The sequence below is a fragment of the Aethalodelphis obliquidens genome, unplaced genomic scaffold (genome assembly GCF_003676395.1).
Source record: "Aethalodelphis obliquidens isolate GAN/ISIS:26980383/991018 unplaced genomic scaffold, ASM367639v1 scaffold31, whole genome shotgun sequence".
Lineage (NCBI taxonomy): Eukaryota > Metazoa > Chordata > Mammalia > Artiodactyla > Delphinidae > Aethalodelphis > Aethalodelphis obliquidens.
Window position 1 is genome coordinate 7,016,067 of NW_020837975.1, and position 21,061 is coordinate 7,037,127.

General features: G+C 41.0%; 1 protein-coding gene across 5 annotated transcripts in view; it reads right to left on the bottom strand.

Moving 5' to 3' along the window:
• Positions 1-21,061, bottom strand: part of ILRUN (inflammation and lipid regulator with UBA-like and NBR1-like domains) — a 122,176-nt gene that overhangs the window by 8,724 nt on the left and 92,391 nt on the right. Inside the window, exons 4-5 of one of the 5 annotated variants that reach the window (XM_027127013.1) lie at positions 16,268-16,371; positions 1,160-1,367 (exon numbers count right to left, since the gene is read on the bottom strand). In XM_027127013.1, coding sequence (XP_026982814.1) covers positions 1,350-1,367; positions 16,268-16,371 — 122 coding nt within the window. In that variant the 3' untranslated portion in view covers positions 1,160-1,349. Of the gene's footprint in view, positions 1-1,159; positions 1,368-9,402; positions 14,946-16,042; positions 16,372-21,061 lie in introns of those variants that run through there. The other 4 variants (XM_027127011.1, XM_027127009.1, XM_027127012.1 and 1 more) reach the window with 4 other exon arrangements.

Consider the following 21,061-nt stretch of genomic DNA (forward strand, 5'->3'; position numbering starts at 1 on the left):
CCTGTTTAGATAAAGCACCACAACATGAAAACTTTCACATACCTGTCTTATTTTGCTTTTATTTGTGATTTGATTTAGATAAATAAAAAGGTTCACACTGGTTAATAAAAAGAGAGGAGCGTTTGCTGCATGACTGTGAAATAATACGCTCTCGAGGTGTATACTGATGGCAGCATCAGATAACCACAAGGGCCCTCCTCCTCCTTTCTCATTTCCTGGGCCAGTCCCAGGCGGCGCTTCGCCCACCTAGTGCTCCTTTTGTATCATTTATGTACACTGAATGCAAACACAGAAGAATACAGGGTTTAGTATTAAGTTCTGTCCTGATCCTGTACTGCAAACATGGTGTGGTGAGGCCCTGCTCATGGGGCTGGCTTGGCTGGCAAGGGCCAGAGACTGACCAAGCCCTGATCGAACCCACTTGTCTCTCATTAATTAGAAATCAAGTCTGTACTGGAGTAATGGGCAGGGCAATGAGGACTCTTCTCTCAGGAGCACTCAAAGCAGCGCCCTTCCCTCGATGGATGCTGACCGCACAAGAAGGCTTGCTGGTGGAATATCATCAGGGCCAGATCATCATGATGGGAACTTCTGCAGATGCTTTAACACTGGTGTCCAAGCCACTTTCATGTGACTGTCCTCAAAATTTCAAAGATGCAGTGGCTGAAGAAAAGTATGAGAACAAGCCAAAGAAAAGAAAATAAACGTACTTTTATGCATGAAGGCTGCTCATGGGGCAGGCTCAGTTCACAGCCTTCTGATTGTGCCAAAGTTGTGCTTAAAAGCGTAACTCAGTTATAAGCGTGGTGAAATGTTGTTTTAAAAGCCCTGTAAAAGCATTTTTTATACTTATCTCTATAACACAGTTTTTCTGTTGCTCTTAACTAACTTCTACAGTCCTGCTGGGGACCTTCGCATCTATCCATCCATCCTCCCTCTAACCACCCATCCAATCCTTTGCCATGCATCCATCCTCTGTTCTTCCTCCATCATCCACCTTTCCATCCTCCCTCCAGACATCCTCCATCCTCCTTCCATTCTTCCTCTGTCATTCATCCTCCCATCCCCTCAAGCTCCCCATGGCCAAAGGGAACTCCCAGAGCCTTCACCCACCCCCTGACAAATCAAGAAAATCACCAGGAAGAATAAAACTCAAACATAATTGTGAATGAAAAGATATTATTTAAAGTCCTACAAGGAGATGAAGGATGTTGGTTGAGTTTGACTTCCCTTTCATTAAAAACTTCAGAAAAGGCTATTTGCTATTTGAAATTCTAGTCCCCAAGATCTCATGTAATAGCAAGTGTGCTAGAATCCAGATGAGATGCAGGCTCTCTCATGGCCATCTCTTAGGGTAGAGGAGATTCCTAGAAAGGAAGAAAGAAGTGGTAAGAGTCTCACTGGGGAGAACACCTAAAAGGAGAGAACACTTATCCAAGTTCCCAGCCATGTGGCCATTGGTGCTGTACTATGGGAGTCCTGAGGCACAGGGTGAGGCTGCTGGTCCCACTTCCTCTCAGAATTTCCATTCAAGCTCCTGTACACTTTCCTTACATGCCACTGTCTCCCCAACCTCTCTTACAATTAATTCACAGTATCACCTCCCCCCACCTCCACCCCAGCCAATGGCTGGCTGATTGAGGGAGAATAAACTGTCTTTCCTTCAGCCATATTTGGTTTCATCTTGCCACCCCCCTGCTCAAAAGCATTGTTAGTACTCTGATTCCTCTCACATTAAAGGTGAACTCTTCTTTGCTTGGCTTTCAAAGGTCTTCCTCCAAAATTCACCCCATCCTCTTTAAGCACACCTCACTCACCACAATCAGGCTGGCCAGTGTCCCCTGAACACACCCTGCCTGTGAATGCCTCTGGGCCTTCCTGCATGTGACTCCTTTTCCCTCCAATTCGGTTTGAATCTATCATTTCTTTCTTTTTTTTTTTCCCTTGGCCGCACTGCATGTCATGTGGGATTTTAGTTCCCTGACCAGGGATTGAACCTGTGCCCCCTGCAGTGGAAATGCAGAGTTCTAACCATTGGACTGCCAGGGAAGTCCCAGTTTGAACCTATCATTCACCAAGGTATCATTTTCCTGGCTACTCCAAACCTCATTGTTTTCTCCTTCCTCCAAACTCAAGAACACTTAAAACTCAACTGGAACTCAATATATTCCATCTTTACTGGTCTCATTCTTTCCTATGAGCTAGTCACATCTAAGTAATCAGACAGTAAATTCTTTGACAATAAGGAAGTATTAGCACAGGCTGAGGAACCTAAGAGGCCTCCCTTATGACTAAATAATATCAAACCTCTCTCTGTTAAAGTACTTTTTTTTTTTTTTTTTGCGGTACGCGGGCCTCTCACTGTTGTGGCCTCTCCCGTTGCGGACTACAGGCTCCGGATGCGCAGGCTCAGCGGCCATGGCTCACGGGTCCAGCCGCTCCGCGGCATGTGGGATCTTCCCGGACCGGGGCACAAACCCGTGTCCCCTGCATCGGCAGGCGGACTCTCAACCACTGCGCACCAGGGAAGCCCCTGTTAAAGTAGTTTTGATGAATGTCTACAGCTTTGAAAAGGGTCTCGCTTTCAGTCGAGCTCTAAGGAAGCCCATACTTTCCCCTGATGTACAGCAGCCTTTAATTTTACATTGTGCACCTGGTCCTGCTGGAATACAATCAGAGCACACTTAGCAAAGAACAAGTCACTGAAACCTGAGCATCTACACCAGACACAAATCCTCACACTTTTTTAAAATTAATCATCAATTTTATACACATCAGTGTATACATGTCAATCCTAATCACCCAATTCATCACCCCCTCCCACAGCTTTCCCGCCTTGGTGTCCATACGTTTGTTCTCTACATCTGTGTCTCAATTTCTGCCCTGCAAACCAGTTCATCTGTACCATTTTTCTAGGTTCAACATGTATGCGTTAATATACAATATTTGTTTTCCTCCTTCTGACTTACTTCACTCTGTATGACAGTCTCTAGATCCATCCACATCTCAACAAATGACCCAATTTCGTTCCTTTTTATGGCTGAGTAATATTCCATCATATATGTGTGCCACATCTTTATCCATTCGTCTGTCAATGGGCATTCAGGTTGCTTCCATAATGTGGCTATTGTAAACAGTGCTGCAATGAACACTGGGATGCATGTGTCTTTTTAAATTGTGAAATTCTCTGGGTATATGCCAAGTAGTGGGATTGCAGGGTCATATGGTAATTCTATTTTTACTTTTTTAAGGAACCTCCATACTGTTCTCCATAGTGACGGTATCAGTTTACATTCCCACCAACAGTGCAAGAGGGTTCCCTTTTCTCCACACCCTCTCCAGCATTTGTTTTTCATAGATTTTCTGATGAAGCCCATTCTAACTGGTGTGAGGTGACACCTCATTGCATTTCTCTAATAATTAGTGATGTTGAGCAGCTTTTCATGTGCTTCTTAGCCATCTGTATGTCTTCTTTGGAGAAATGTCTATTTAGGTCTTCTGCCCCTTTTTGGATTGGGTTGTTTGTTTTTTTAATATCGAGTTGCATGAGCTGTTTATATATTTTGGAAATTAATCCTTTGTCTGTTAATTCGTATGCAAATATTTTCTCCCATTCTGAGGGTTGTCTTTTCATCTTGTTTATGGTTTCCTTTGCTGTGCAAAAGCTTCTAAGTTTGTTTATTTGTTTATTTTTGTTTTTATTTCCATTACTCTAGGAGGTGGATCAAAAAAGATCTTGCTGTGATTTATGTCAAAGAGTGTTCTTCTTATGTTTTCCTCTAAGAGTTTTATAGTGTCTGGTCTTACATCTAGGTCTCTAATCGATTTTGAGTTTATTTTTGTGTATGGTGTTAGGGAATGTTCAATTTCATTCTTTTACATGTAGCTGTCCAGTTTTTCCAGCACCACTTATTGAAGAGACTGTCTTTTCTCCATTGTATATCCTTGCCTCCTTTGTCATAGATTAGTTGACCATAGGTGTGTGGGTTTACCTCTGGGCTTCCTATCTTGTTCCATTGATCTTTGTTTCTGTTTTTGTGCCAGTACCATATTGTCTTGATTACTGTAGCTTTGTAGTATAGTCTGAAGTCAGAGAGTCTGATTCCTCCAGCTCTGTCTTTTTCTCTCAGGACTGCTTTGGCTATTCAGGGTCTTTTGTGTCTCCATACAAATTTTAAGATTTTTTGTTCTAGTTCTGTAAAAAATGCCATTGGTAATGTGACAGGGATTGCATTGAATCTGTATATTGCTTTGGGTAGTACAGTCATTTTCACAATATTGATTCTTCCAATCCAAGAACATGGTATATCTCTCCATCTGTATCATCTTTAATTTCTTTCATCAGGGTCTTATAGTTTTCTGCATACAGGTCTTCTGTCTTCCCAGGTAGGATTATTCCTAGGCATTTAATTCTTTTTGTTGCAATGGTAAATGGGTGTTTCCTTAATTTCTCTTTCAGATTTTTCATCATTAGTGTATAGGAATGCAGCATATTTCTGTGCATTGATTTTGTATCCTGCTACTTTACCAAATTCATTGATTAGCTCTAGTAGTTTTCTGGTGGCATCTTTAGGATTCTCTATGTAGAGTATCATGTCATCTGCAAACGGTGACAGTTTTACTTCTTCTTTTCCAATTTGTATTCCTTTTATTTCTTTTTCTTCTCTGATTGCCAAGGCTAGGACTTCCAAAAGTATGTTGAATAACAGCAGTAAGAGTGGACATCCTTGTCTTGTTCCTGATCTTAGAGGAAATGCTTTCAGTTTTTCACCATTGAAAATGATGTTTGTTGTGGGTTTGTCATATATGGCCTTTATTATGTTGAGGTAGGTTCCCTCTATGCCCATCTTCTGGAGAGTTTTTATCATAAATGGGTGTTGAATTTTGTCAAAAGCTTTTTCTGCATCTATTGAGATTGTCATATGGTTTTTCTTCTTCAATTTGTTAATATGGTGTATCACATTGATTGATTTGCATATACTGAAGAATCCTTGCATCCCTGGGATAAATCCCACTTGATCATGGTGTATGATCCTTTTAATGTGTTGTTGGATTCTGTTTGCTAGTATTTCGTTGAGGATTTTTGCATCTATATTCATCAGTGATATTGGTCTGTAATTTTCTTTTTTTGTAGTATGTTTGTCTGGTTTTGGTATCAGGGTGATGGTGGGCTCATAGAATGAGTTTAGGAGTTTTCCTTCCTCTGCAATTTTTTGGAAGCATTTGAGAAGGATGGGTGTTAGCTCTTCTCTAAATGTTTGATAGAATTCACCTGTGAAGCCATCTGGTCCGGGACTTTTGTTTGTTGGAAGATTTTTAATCACAGTTTCAATTTCATTACTTGTGACTGGTCTGTTCATATTTTCTATTTCTTCTTGGTTCAGTCTTGGAAGGTTATATCTTTCTAAGAATTTGTCCATTTCTTCCAGGTTGTCCATTTTATTGCCATAGAGTTGCTTGTAGTAGGCTCTTAGGATGCTTTGTATTTCTGTGGTGTCTGTTGTAACTTCTTTTTCATTTCTAATTTTATTGATTTGAGTCCTCTCAGTCTTTTTCTTGATGAGTCTGGCTAATGGTTTATCAATTTTGTTTATCTTCTCAAAGAACAAGCTTTTAGTTTTATTGATCTTTGCTACTGTTTTCTTTGTTTCTATTTCAGTTATTTCTGCTCTAATCTTTATGATTTCTTTCCTTCGCTAACTTTGGGTTTTGCTTGTTCTTCTTTCTCTAGTTTCTTTAGGTGTAAGGTTAGATTATTTATTTGAGATTTTTCTTGTTTCTTGAGGTAGGCTTGTATAGCTATAAACTTCCCTCTTAGAACTGCTTTTGCTGCATCCCATAGGTTTTGGATTGTGGTGTTTTCATTGTCATTTGTCTCTAGGTATTTTTTGATTTCCCCTTTGATTTCTTCAATGATCTCTTGGTTATTTAGTAACGTATTGTTTAGCCTCCATGTGTTTGTGTTTTTTACGTTTTTTCCCTGTAACTGATTTCTAATCTCATAGCGTTGTGGTTAGAAAAGATGCTTGATATAATTTCAATTTTCTTAAATTTACTGAGGCTTGATTTGTGACCCAAGATGTGATCTATCCTGGAGAATGTTCCATGCACACTTGAGAAGAAAGTGTAATCTGCTGTTTTTGGATGGAATGTCCTATAAATATCAATTAAATCTATCTGTTCTATTTTGTCATTTAAAGCTTGTGTTTCCTTATTTATTTTCATTTTGGATGATCTGTCCATTGGTGTAAGTGAGGTGTTACAAGTTCCCCACTATTACTGTGTTATTGTGGATTTCCTCTTTTACCGCTGTTAGCAGTTGCCTTATGTACTGAGGTGCTCCTATGTTGGGTGCATATATATTTATAATTGTTATATCTTCTTCTTGGATTGATCCCTTGATCATTATGTAGTGTCCTTCCTTGTCTCTTGTAATATTCTTTATTTTAAAGTCTATTTTACCTGATATGAGTATTGCTACTTCAGCTTTCTTTTGATTGCCATTTGCATGGAATATCTTTTTCCATCCCCTCACTTTCAGTCTGTATGTGTCCCTAGGTCTGAAGTGGGTCTCTTGTAGACAGCATATATATGGGTCTTGTTTTTGTATCCATTCAGCAAGCCTGTGTCTTTTGGTTGGAGCATTTAATCCATTCACGTTTAAGGTAATTATCGATATGTATGTTCCTATGACCATTTTCTTAATTGTTGTGGGTTTGTTTTTGTAGGGCCTTTTCTTCTCTTGTGTTTCCCACTTAGAGAAGTTCCTTTAGCATTTGTTGTAGAGCTGAATTCTCTTAGCTTTTGCTTGTCTGTAAAGCTTTTGATTTCTCCATCGAATCTGAATGAGATCCTTGCCGGGTAGAGTAAAATTAGTTGTAGGTTTCTCCCTTTCATCACTTTAAGTATATCATGCCACTCCCTTCTGGCTTGTAGAGTTTCTGCTGAGAAATCAGCTGTTAACCTTATGGGAGTTCCCTTGTATGTTATTTGTCGTTTTTCCCTTACTGCTTTCAATCATTTTTCTTTGTCTTTAATTTTGCCAATTTGATTACTATGTGTCTCAGCGTGTTTCTCCTTGGGTTTATCCTGTATGGGACTAGCTGAGTTTCCTGGACTTAGGTGGCTATTTTCTTTCCCACGTTAGGGAAGTTTTCGACTATAATCTCTTCAAATATTTTCTTGCATCCTTTCTCTCTCTCTTCTCCTCTGGGACCCCTATAGTGCGAATGTTGTTGCGTTTAATGTTGTCCCAAAGGTCTCTTAGGCTGTCTTCATTTTTTTTTTTTTTGCGTTACACGGGCCTCTCACTGTTGTGGCCTCTCCCGTTGTGGAGCACAGGCTCCGGACGCGCAGGCTCAGCGGCCATGGCTCACGGGCCCAGCCGCTCCACGGCATGTGGGATCTTCCCGGAACGGGCCACGAACCCATGTCCCCTGCATCGGCAGGTGGACTCTCAATCACTGCGCATCTAGGGAAGCCCTGTCTTCATTTCACTCTTTTTTCTTTATTCTGTTCTGCATCAGTTAATTCCACCATTCTGTCTTCCAGGTCAGTTATCCGTTCTTCTGCCTCAGTTATTCTGCTATTGATTCCTTCTAGTGTAGTTTTCATTTCAGTTACTGTATTGTTCATCTCTGTTTGTTCTTTAATTCTTCTAGGTCTTTGTTAAACATTTCTTGCATCTTCTCGTTCTTTGCCTCCATTGTTTTTCCGAGGTTCTGAATCATCTTCACTATCATTATTCTGAATTCTTTTTCTGGAAGGTTGCCTATCTCCACTTCATTTAGTTGTTTTTCTGGGGTTTTATCTTGTTCCTTCATCTGGTACATAGCCCTCTGCCTTTTCATCTTGTCTATCTTCCTGTGAATGTGGTTTTTGTTCCACAGGCTGCAGGACTGTAGTTCTTCTTGCTTCTGCTGTCTGCCCTCTGGTGGATAAGGTTATGTAACCTCATACTTTTGAATTATACTTATCTGCTTGAATTTCACCAGTCCCACTTTGAGAATTTTCATCAGAAATTAAAATGCTAAATTCAGAGTACAGGGAAAAGAATACGTCCTTACAACTGAAGTAAAATATGCTATCTTGGGAAACACTAGCTCTGTTTCAGCTACAAGACTGCCCAGCATCAGCTCAGCCTATAACAATGCTCAGAGTCCCAAAGCAAAGAAGACGGAGCTGAACGTTCCGCTTTGAAGCTGTTGAGGTACAAAAGAGAGAGTTCCTGGAAATACTTTTTATTCTCAGTCAGATAGTAATGTTACAAACAACAAAAGACATTTTCTAAGGCTCACAGTGTTTGCTTGATTTATTTTTAAAATGCACACATGACCCATGCCAATGCAAACACCAACAAGGCTGGGAGGACTTTGCTGGTTCCTCAGGGTTTTCAAAAGAGAGACATCTTAATATCATTAAACCAGAGTCTCCTGGCAAACCCCTTCTGTACAGAATGTGCTAATTTGCCAGCGAACAGGGGCAGGTTCCTCAGTTGCTGGGCACTGCTTCCTTCTTGGTCACAAATTCTTTTGTAGCTCCTGAAGATGAACAAGAAGGTCTCTACAACCTGACACTAAGTGTATAAACTACCTTCAGAGAACAGCAAACAAACTTTGCTTCTGCCAGCAAGCCTCAGCATAGTGTGGTGTAGAAGAACACTAGACTCCAACTGGGTTCCCTGGGTTCCAGCCCATGGCCCACCCCCAATTTGCTGTGTGAATGTGAGCAAGTCACTTACAACTTCCTTACTGTTTTGTCAAATGAAGAGTATAACTAACTACAAAAGTCACAAGAGTGTCGTGAATTAAGAATAAGAATAAATGCAGTAGAGGTGCTTTGAGAAACAGCAGTTTTACATGTTAGACAGATAGCATTAAGCTCAGTCCTTGGACCTCTTCTCCATCTGTACCAGTGGTTTCCAAGTAGGGAAGTTTTGCTCCTGCCCCAGGGGGCATTTGGCAATGTCTGGAGATGTTTTTGGCTCTTACACTTGGGGCTAGGGAGGTACTACTGGCATCCAGCGGGTAAAGGCCAGGGATGCTGCTGAACATCTTACGATGCATAAGATCCACACCACACTGCCCTCTGAAGCAAAAGAAGATGCATCCGGCCTAAAATGTCAATAGGCTTACTCTGTTGGCTGAGAAAACCCTGCTTTACATAGACTCATCGCTTTGTGGATTGCAGCCAGGCTCATAGCATTAGATACCATCCACATGAAATGACTCCCAAATTTTTTATCTCCACCCAAACCCTCTCTCCTAAACTCTATGTCCAATCTGGATATACAGCAGCCTACTTGATACCTCCATCTGGATGCCAATGTACCCAAAATGAATTCCTGATCTCTCCCCACCTCTACCATAGCCTTTCTTCTCTCTGTGGATGGCAATTTTACCCTTTTATTTGCTCAGGCCAAAAACTTTGGCGTCATCATTTATTCCCTCTTACACCCCGCTTCCAACCCATTAGCAAATCCTGTTAGTTCTAGCTAACAAACCAGATCCAGACACAGACCTCTTTTACCTCTGCTGCTACCAATCTGGTCCAAAACACCCATTCTCTTTACCTAGATGATTGCACTAACTTCCCTACTGGTCCCCTGCTTCTATCCTTGCCCTGTACTCTCCACAGGAGAGCCAGAGAGTGATCCTTTTACTCTCTGGCATGAAGTCAGACCACATCACCCCTCTGCTCAAAATCCTTCAGTGGTTCCTTCTGTCCCTCAGTGCAAAAGCCCAAAGCTTCACAAAGGCCACAAATCCTTCCATGATCTGGTTTTCATCCCCTGACTTCATTTCCCTCTACCCCGTTCCTACCCACTCTGGTCTTGAACAAACCAGGTGAACTTCTACCTCAGGACTTGTACTGACTGTAAAATATTCTTTCTCCAGACGGCCTTTGCAGAAACTAAATCTGGCTTTAAAGGGAGTTAGATCACCCCTAAGTATGTTCTACTTTTAAAATACTAAGTATGTTCAAAGGGAGATGTTAAATTCATTACAGAAAAATGGAAAACTCCAGAGACTGTATCTTTTGGCCACAATCAGGAATAGACAGGTGACTTCAAGAGGTATAGGTGCTGCTGTCACAAAAGTGAGTTAATGGAAATTTCAATGTCACCAAAAATCTAAACCCAAGTGACCATGGAGGTTCTAGGGAATCTTTTCCCTTCATAGAGGCTGGAGAGAAAGGCTGATTTCTGTAGCTTCCATAGATAACAGCATGTGGAGAGAAGGGGTTTAGCAGTAGAGAAGTCACATAATAGCTGGCCAATAATTGGCTTGATCCTCATTTGAAATGCAGCAGTGTACTACAGAAAGCATGCATGCTCTCCCTAGCCCACAGCTGTCAGTTCAGCTGATAAAAATACATACCTGAACACTATTTGTAACTAGGAAGCAATGTAGTGGATCATAAGAGAGCAGGCTCAGGAGTCAAAAACAACTGGTTTTGTTCATATCCTTGTTTTACCACTTTCTAGCTGCATGACCTTGGGCAGGTCATGAAACCTGTGAACCTCAAGTCTCAGCAGCTGTAAATAGGGATAATGACAGTGCCTGTATCATGGTTCTGTTGTGTGGACTAAATGAAGTAATGCATGTCAAACTGCTGCCTCTGCCTCTGGGGAACAAATACTGGGGGCTGGGAGGCAGGGAGGTGACTAGCGTTTTTTGTAATAAACTTTGTAGATCTACTTGACTCCTTAAATTATGTACATTGATCATTTTAACAATAAAAATTAAATTTAAAAAATCCTCAGCACAGTGCCTGGCACATAGTAAGTGCTTAATGAACGGTAGCTTTACAGCTCTGATTACTGCACTCCCGTGGCCGCCACCTGGGAGTAATGTGCATTTGCTACCTGTCCCTTGCCAGAGGAGAACACAAGTTGGATAGAATATCAAGTGACACGAGTTTTCCTTCCAGCTTCTCTTTGAGCCATCTTTAAACCTTTCAGGGAAAGGGTCTGCACCTGAGAACGAAGACTCAGGTTTCATGGCAGTGGGAAGGTTATACTGCCCTCTATTGCCATTAGCTCAGCTAAGGACACCAACCACCTGCTTTTGGGTCAAATTCAGTGCGCTCTGAACTGAGCAGATGTTGGGCCCATCCTTATTAAACTCATCCCTTATTATTATATTAAACTGATTGGCTACTTCAAAGTAGATAATAAGATCCACAAGCCATTACATCCTCAGGCCCATATAGCAAAATATTTGCCTTTTCCAAACCTCTCCCTGTAACCTCTACTACATTTCTAAACCTAAACAGAGAGAAATTAACTCTTCCAATGCCTTAGTCAACACAGACAGCAGCAGGTTAGAAGAGAGTTGATTTCTGATATAATAAAAGCAGACTAACTTCTCTAGCTCCAGATCCAAAACACACTAAAGGGTGACTGTCAGAGAGAGAGAGGAGGAAAAGCAGGTGCAAACGTGGGCAGGCAGGGCAGATGGCACTCGGCAGGGACTGACGCTTGACAAGCATGAGGAACCTCTCCCAAAGATAATAACACGTTTCTCCTTTGAACCAGCACTTGGTGGAAGTAATAACAGTGGCTCAGGCTGTAATCAGTTTAAAGGAGGAGAGTATGACAAACACCAGCTCCAAACATTTTTTTAAAAAAATAAGAGCAAACACAAAATAAGACGTATAGTCCAAGTAACAAAATAAATGAATTTGGGATTCTTTTCAGCTCCCCCAGTGTAAATCATTACTCTTCAGAGAAAGGAAGCAAAGCATTTGGGTTGTCCTGAAGAACACCCTGGTGTCACACTCTTATTCCCAGCTGTCCTGAATAAGACCATTTGGTTGGTGTCTTATTCCTCTGTAAGGCCTTCTTAGAAAACATTGAGAAATTGTGAAAATTACTGGCAAGTAAGAAAAAGAAGTACCTAATTTCAATATGACTTATTTTCTCCTTCCACACCTCTACAGATTGTTTTTTGCTACTGTACCACTGTCCAAACAGAAGCTGTCCCAGCCTCCAGAGATGAGTCACAGTTAGAATTCATTGCAAGACTAGCCTTGAGTCCATAGAGTGAACACCTACCCTACTGTGACTGTTTGTCCTCAGAGGCTCTTGGGCTAATCACATAAAAAGCGTTCATTAAAACAGCACCTAATCTTCACCAATACTTGGTCTGATTGTTCACCTGGGACAGGTCAGCCACAACTGAGCTGACAATGAGGCCAGCCAATCTTTAACAAAAGCATGGAGTCAGATTTATGAATCCTTGGAGCAGGTCAACATATACTTGCTCACCTTTCTGACTCCCTCTGACAGCTCTCACACAGGGAAGGCCCAGGCCCTCTGGATGTTGTGGGATGGAGCTGGGACAGACGTTCCCACCCAGAGCTTCCCCATTCTCCCCCCACCACCCCTGCCTGTGGCACAGAGCACTGGGTCCGGAGAGTTTATGGGTTATTCAAGGGTAGCTGGGGAAGGGCTCCAGGGGTGTCCAGTTCCTGGCACTGACAGATGGGCCATTATGTTGACATTCACCCAACCCTCACATAAGATGCATGAAGCAACCTTTTCATTTCATCCTACCAACCTTAGCAAGTTAAACTGTAACTATGGAGACAGCAGGAAACTATCTACCTACTAAAACTGTGGTCATGGGCTTCCAAGAGCGTCATGTTCTTTCCCAGCCTTCAGGGCAGGCAGGGAATTTCTTTAGAGTAAATCAGATCTATTGCCAACTCAGTGATCCCTGATACCAGGGCATCAGGTACTCCTCCAACCCATCCAATAAAGATGGCACCTGGTGTGAACTGAACACACTTGCCCCAACTCTAGCGCTCTAGGGGGCTCTCATCCTTTCCACTCACTCATAAATAAAAAGGGCTATTTATTATTAAGCCCACATGGTTGGTACACCCTGAGAGTTTAAAAAGTTTTTATTTTTACCAACCAGAAAAAGAAATCACTACTTTAAAGACTCAACAAACAGGGGAACTCTTCAAAAAAAAAAAAAAAAGACGCCACACGCAATCCTCAGTTTACATTAGAGCCACTTATCTTATTTCAACTCTGCTTCTTTCACACCTTGATGACACTGCTCATCAACTCAGTTAATGCTTTCGCTCAACACAGCCTCCATCCCAACAGGAAGATCTAAGGAAAGCCCAGGTTCACCTACTAATACCTTTAGTAACGTGGTGCCTGGATGTGAATCCCAGTTCTGCCTCTTGCTAGCTGTGTGATACTGAGGTAAGTTACTTAGCCCCTCGGAGCTTTTATTTTCTTACCAAAATATGAAGATGATACATGTAAAGTACTTGGCACTTACCTGGCACATAGGAACGGTTAAAACATAACTCTAGTATATACCTGATCTTGCCACTTATAGCCCTTCAGAACCTCAAGTATTCTTGCCTTTAAAAATAAATAAATCTATATTCTCAAGCCAAACACAAATGCTTAGAATCATGAATTATCTCTGCCTTAAGGTATTCATTTAAGTATAGTTCCAATTCTTTTCGAAGCCATTTGTAATTATTTCATCCAAATTTTTTCATCAAATTACTTCATCCAAAGGAACACACTGCAACCAACTGAATGTATCTCCCACTGTCCATCACCCGTATCTCCTGACCACACATCCCTTACTCAGTATTCTGCCCTCAGCACTTCAACTGTTCTCCTACCATCATCCCTCCTGTCTTTCCAAATCTGTCCATTCTTTGAAAAGCCCTTTCCATCAACTCCATCTCTACTTCATTTCTGCCTTACGTAACTCTAACCCCCAGCCATGCACACAAATTATACATTTTGACTGTGCTGTGCTCTACTGACCAAATTCATACTTCATCTTGACTGAATTGTATGCGTGTTTCATCTCCCCTACTGTACTGTGAGCTGCTGGTTGGTAGGGATAACTTCTTTTATTCTTCAAGTTTCCTTACTCAATAATCTACACTGCTCTGTACATCAGTGCAGAAATGTGTTAATAAGTACTTTCTGATAACTATCTATACCCTACCCCATTTCTAAGGAGCCCTAAGAGGTGGAGGTGACTCAACTTTAGCCAGAAATGCTTTCAGAGGACTTGCTTTAAGAGGACTGCTTAACTTAAGAAGAAAAGGAGGCTCCGATTTCTCTTTGGGGTCCAAGTGCCATATTCTCAATGCATTATAGGCAACAGTCTTGTATATCGTCTCCAATGAGAACCTTTTCTCTGTGGTTCTTGAAAATGTTATTTCTAAATGATTCTACAGAGTTCATGAAAAAAATTACATAACATACCATGAGTTCATCAACCTCAAGAAATATCTCAATAGCCTCACCATAGCCCAGCCCTTCCAAAAAAGAGCAGCATGGCAGGACCTCAATTAAGGCTGGTAGGTAATCCATTCAAACAACCCCCACCTCACCCTGGGCCAGGGCAATGACAGACTTAAAAGGCATCAGTCCTTAAAGCCCTAAAGGAGTGAAAAACAACAAACAGGCTCACAACTCAGGAAAAAGAGTGCAGTGTACTGGCCAGGAACACCAGCCCTCTCCTAAGACTACAGTGATAGCTAAGCCAGGGAGTTCATAGTTGGGTGAAGGGGCTTCCATTACAGAAAGCACTGGAGCAACTGGTTTTGCCTCCTCCAACTCTCATCTTCCCATTACACTCAACTGCCCTAAAGTTCTCCTTCTAACAGGGCATGCTTAGCCTAGGGCCTATACCACCCAGAACAGTCATACCCTGGAGGGTTAAATTTAAGGAAGAAAAATCTGGAGCAATAGGAACTTAGTGGAAAATCTTTTGTTAGAGTATTAAGATGTGAAGTCTTTCCTCAAATATAAGCCATTTATTGCCTTGCCAATTTACTTCTCTCATATCCTGTATGACTAACATGATTCCACACAATCCTTTATAATGACCATCCAACCAATAAATCAATCCTGTTGCACTACTGTTGAATGAAGTCCCTCTTACTGGTCCCTGTGGAGAAAGAGAATTTATATCACCAAGTTTCTTTTCTTAATTTGCCTCTGGATCTAGACCACATATAAAGCACTGGTCAGAAAAATGCCATTCTTACAAGAGAGTGAGTTGTCCCTCAAATAAACATTATTTTTAAAAATTTGAGGGTGAATGCCAACACAAAGCAAGGAAAGACTTAACAGTTATACGATTATATAGGTGGGAGGCTGGGCCTAATACACCACATTATTAATCAGAGAAGAACGAACAGGAATGTTCACAGGCCCTGCCACACAAATCACCTACAACAGTTAGCGCTTAGCATCAGGGCTTTATTCAACCTACCAAAACCAACAACCAGGAACCATAGTCAACTCGGCGGAGTATGGAAGGTGCTGTTTAATCATCAAGCATAGCGAAACAGATCAAGAAATCAAACACCTAGAAGACTGTCTTAGAACAATCAGAATATTTAAAATCATGATTAACTTAACAAACAATTCTCTCATTCCTCACACATGAAAAGTCAAAATATCACTTGAGCCACTCTAGGTTGTAGGTGAGGAGGTAGATGGGCCATAAGAGACTGGAAAGACATCAACACGAAGACATGCAGACTAGGTAAATAAAGTGGAAGCCCAACAACATTTGGATAGGATACAACATTAGGATAAATAATTGAGCTTTTTTTTGGTCTATTTCCTCAGGAAAAACACCCCACCCAAAACCAAAAAGACACAGCAGGAACAAATTCCAAAGGTGTGCTGTTGCTCTACACTTGGTATATGCATTTACACTGGAAGAATGGCTGGTGATATTTTGACTTTCTTTTTTTTTTTTTTTTTAACGCTAAAGGTAAAGAACTCTGTTCTTTCAGCACCCAAACCAGAGCAGAGAGACAGCAGTAAATTATAAATGTGGATGGAGTAACATCCACAGGACATGGAGATGGGGGAGGGGGGAGGGGAGAAGGGGTAGGTTTTTGTGCTGTTGCATTGGCAGGAGAGCTAAGCAGTCTTAAAGAACATTCTAGGCTTCTAGGTTTGCCATGAAGGAGTATCACAAATCCCAAGGCCCACCACCTACCCCTTCTCCTCTTCTCCGAGGGCACCTACCTTACTGTAAGTCACTACTGATAAGTTGTTTGCGTGACTGCTGGGGGACAGATTTACAGAGTTCTGTGAGAGTCTATTCTCATCTTGCTCGGTTTGGTCAGGAGCAGGAGCCCATGTGTTTTTGCTGATCGAGTCGAACTCGGAACCCCCAGGGTCTTTTAAGTTGTTTTCATCTGATTGTCGGTTCTTTTGGGGAGAGGCAAACGGGTTGAAGTTTCCTTCTACCTTGCGATGTGGCTGTGTGTTGAACTCCGTTTCAAAAGATGACAGCTGCTGCGTTACTCCTAAAAGTCCACCCACCTCCACACTCAGAATGACCCAGATGACATCTGAAACAAAAAGGCAATTCATGTCAATGCCAGGCATACCCTCAAGGCTCAAAGCAGCCACCACAGAGAACCCCAAACACCACCCAAACCATAAGAAGAAATGTTTCTCTACATGCTAGTTTAGAAGCTTACTGACAAAGTTATCCAGTACATTTGCATTGCATGCAGTTCTACATTTTTGGTAACGTCAAATTCATACTCTGGTACAAATTCAGCAGAGGTCTGTGGTGAGACCCATGAAACTATCTGTAAAAAGGTTACTAGTTGATTTTGATGCATAACCATATTTTGGAAATCATTACTCCAGAGAACAATGATCAATATATAGAAACCCAAAAGCTATTTTTCCAGAATTACAAGCTCTTTGCGGTTTTTGCTTTATTTTGTACATGGTTAACTCAGAAAACTCAGGGCAGGCATAACTCTTGAGTCAAAAATAATGCTTATAATTACTAAAACTGCAACTTATCAACACCCCCACACACACACTTTGGGGCAATTTAGAGTGACCTGCCCAAACTAGGACAACTGAGAGTAAAAGAGGGAGTTATTAATTACACCAGGACACAGTTGTAAGCCAGCACTAATCCTGACATATTAGAACAGATATCACCCTGGCTATTTTCACCATCTATGTGTTCAAAAGATACCAAAATTTAGTATGCCTGAGACTTTCTATTGATAAAATAATCCAATTTAATACCAACTTTGCCTTTCTGTCAGATAGGGGAACCCTACCATCTACATTGAAACCATAAGAGATTTGTTTTAAAAGATGCACTGTCGGACTTTTGGTCATAGTTCAGTTCTTTATTTCCTCAACTGTCAAAGCCATGGGTTCAAAAAGAAATGAATAAAGTAAGCGGCACTTCAATTTGATGTTCAGACCTCAATTCAGAGAACAGTGGCATCTACTTTCCTGATGGAAGGTTTTCAAAGCAAGCTATAGAAAGGCCAAGAAGCTTTTAAGTGTGAACCTTGTTGAAAACAAATATGAAAAGTTGTTCAGGCTCCTAAACAAGTGGTATAAGATTGACAGGAAGAGGCAGATAAAACTTCACCAGTTAGCTACATGGAAATACAGTAGTCTCCTTTACCCATGATTCACTTTCATGGTTTCAGTTACCCATGTCAATGGTGGTCCAAAAATATTAAATGGGAAGTGCCAGAAGTAAACAATTCATAAGTTTTACATTGCACACTCTTCTGAGTAGTGTGATGAAATCTCTCACTGTCCTGCTCCATCCTATCTGGATGTGAATCATCCCTTTGTCCATCGTATCCACGCTATATACGCTATCTGCTCGTTAGTCACTTAGTAGCCATCTAAGTTATCAGATCGACAATCACAATCGGGTACTGCAAAAGTGAGAGCCACAGTGAGTGATAAGTACTTAGTTAAGATGGAAAAGGCATTAAATTTGGACAATAAGATATTTTGAGAGAGAGAGACCACATTCACATAACTTTGATTACAGTATATTGTTATAACTGTTCAACTGAATTATTAGTTATTGTTGTTAATCTCTTACTGTGCCTAATTTGTAAATTAGGCTTTATCATAGGTAGGTATGTATAGGAAAAAACACAGTATATATAGAGCTCAGTACTGTCTGTGGTTTCAACATCCGTACTAGGGGTCTCGGAGCATATGCCCCACAGATAAGTGGTGGACTACTGTATAATATATAAGCCTAGAACAAATACACTAAAAAGGAAATTGAAGGAAACTAAGGAAAACTCTTGGGCTGTGTTTGTTCTCAATTTTCAATCTGGGTTCTACAGCTGAGGAAGGGGATCTTAAGTGTCAGAGAGCCATAAATACTCGATTTAAGGTTAGTGATTTGGAAGCTGTATTAAGAACTTGGTTGTATCCAAACAGCTATGAGCCAAAACCTTAGTAAGTAGAGATGCAGTGACATCTACTGTTCACTTCTATAATAAGCAACTCTTTTTACCTCCTGTGAAGAGGAAGAAAGCCACTAGCAACACTAGTATGGATCATAGGAATAGGCATACATCCCAGACACACTTACCATTAAAGCAAATGTGAATCTTTACGTAAACTAGTATCATAAAAGTTCAACCTGGGCTTCCTTGGTGGCACAGTGGTTAAGAATCCGCCTGCCAAGGCAGGGGACACGGGTTCAAGCCCTGGTCCAGGAAGATACTACACGCCATGGAGCAACTAACCCTGTGCGCCACAACTACTGAGCCTGCACTCTAGAGCCTGTAAGCCACAACTACTGAAGCCTGCGCACCTAGAGCCCACGCTCCACAACAAGAGAAGCCACCGCAGTGAGAAGCCCACGCACTGCAACAAAGAGGAGCCCCCGCTCGCCACAATGAGAGAAAGCCCGCGCATAGCAACAAAGACCCAACGCAGCCAAAAATAAATAAAAATTAAAAAATTTATTAGAAAAAAAAGAAAGTTCAACCTGCTGATTTAACACTGTAAACAAAGGCAGAGTACCATTTCACTTAGAAATCTGTAACAGTGCCAGTAATGGTGGGTCAGATGACTTTTATTGAAGACTTGCTCAATCTCATAAACCAATATGATATGGGCCTTAAAAAACAATTCAATGGCAGGCAGCCTGAGGGAGACTCATTCTGTGTTCTCTTATTCTAGGCTTTCTAACCAAAGGCAACATTCCTTCACTCTACTATTCATTTCTTCCAGGCGGATATGCCTTGTCTTACAGTACATTAATTCCTACTTTTGTCTTCCACCCACCTGTTTTCCAAAATCCTTTTGTAAGTACATGGTATGTTTAGCATACTCAGCTACAGGTAATAGTCTTTGTTCTCTTAGCTCAGGAAACTAAATGCTTATGAGAAAGGACAGACTGTTCTGAAGGCTGTTAGCAGTACGAGACTAATGACATTTTCTCCCCTGGCTTTGAGAACTAAAGCTTCTTTAACACAACTCACTGGGCCTTATCATACTTAAAGCCACCACACTCTCTTCACCTTGGCTATTTTTCTGTACTGTTCACAGATTCTACATAGTAGCTGTAAAAGGAATGTCACTGATTTATAAACACCAATAATTAAAATTCCAGTTCTGATCCTCCAAAGTTACTATCGTGATGGGTCATTATGAACAGTACACCATGCCTTCTACATGGTACTCTCTGAGCCCTCCAGGTACTACCTATAGACCTCACATTTCGGAACGTGTTCATCCCACACATAGTGTGTGTGGGTTTCTTTGAATCAAACAATAAAAAGGATGAAGATGAGCCCAATAAGCTTATTTCAGAGGTTGACCATTTCTAGTTCTTGTCAGAACACCTTAATTACTAAGATTAAAACTGCCAGCCAGATATTTCACTATTGCTGATGATAAAATCACAGCTGTAAGGAATCTTAGGGGTCATCTAATGGAACTGCTTCTCTTTCTAGATGAAGGATCTGAGGTCTGGAGGTAAAAGTGATGGGCCTAAGATCAGACTTCAAGTTAGAAGTTGGCCATGATGATGACCAAGAACTTCCAGCTCTTAGTATAGCTTTTTAAACCCGTAATTTTTCTTCCCAACAGGAATTTGGGAAGCCAAGTGCCCAGGGAACGAAACCTATAGTTAAGTCAGTCCCATTTTAGTATCTTTACTGACAGACATATGAAACAAGAATGGTGTCCTAGAAAAGTAGCCAAGAAAGTAAAACCAAGTGCCAAGCCTACAGAGTCAGGGCTTAGTAAGCCAACGGAGAAACCAATTTTAGAATGTCTTGCCTTAAAGTAATTTTTAAAAAGCACCTGAGACAGAACTTTGGAGCTAGAAGGTACTGTAAATATTATTTCATTCAACTTGTCCTTTTTACATATGATAAAACCTTTAATAATAAGTATAAACCTTGTTAATAATACGTATACATTTCCTTTTGTAGAAATGTGTAATAAATTACTGACGAGAGAACATAACCTTTTATTTCTTAAGTTTAGACTATGAGAAGTGTAGAGTAAAAGGAAAATATTTTACTTTGAGCCCAAGTCCATAATCTTAATCAATCATGCTGACATACAAAGACATCTCAGATTATGGTAAGAATATTAAAAACATTTGCATAGGGCTTCCCTGGTGGCGCAGTGGTTGAGAGTCCGCCTGCTGATGCAGGGGACACGGGTTCGTGCCCCGGTCTGGGAAGATCCCACATGCCGCGGAGCAGCTGGGCCCGTGAGCCATGGCTGCTGAGCCTGTGCGTCCGGAGCCTGTGCTCTGCAACGGGAGAGGCCACAACAGTGAGAGGCCCGCGTACCGCAAAAAAAAAAAAAAAAAAAAAAAAGAAAAGAAAAAAACAAAAAAAAAACATTTGCATATATCTAAAAGCTAGCATCATGGGTCAAATCACATCATAATAAATGTAAACAAGTACCTATGATTTGTCCACTAAAATAGAATTGTTAAAAACAGTACAATATTAGAACTGGTAAATTTGTTTCTTGTGGGAATATAGGTTACAATATATGTACAGTAAGGGTACAGGTATACTGGGTTGAACAAATAAGTAAATGGATGGCGGGAGCAAGGTTTTTCGTTATCAAAGAAGGATATTACAGGAAAGCAAGCAAAGAAGGAATTCTAAAATAAACCCTGTGGTACTGGATTAAAGCCAGAGACATCAATATAAACAAAACACAGAAACAATTATAGATATGTCTGTATACAAAGGTTAGTATGTATACATA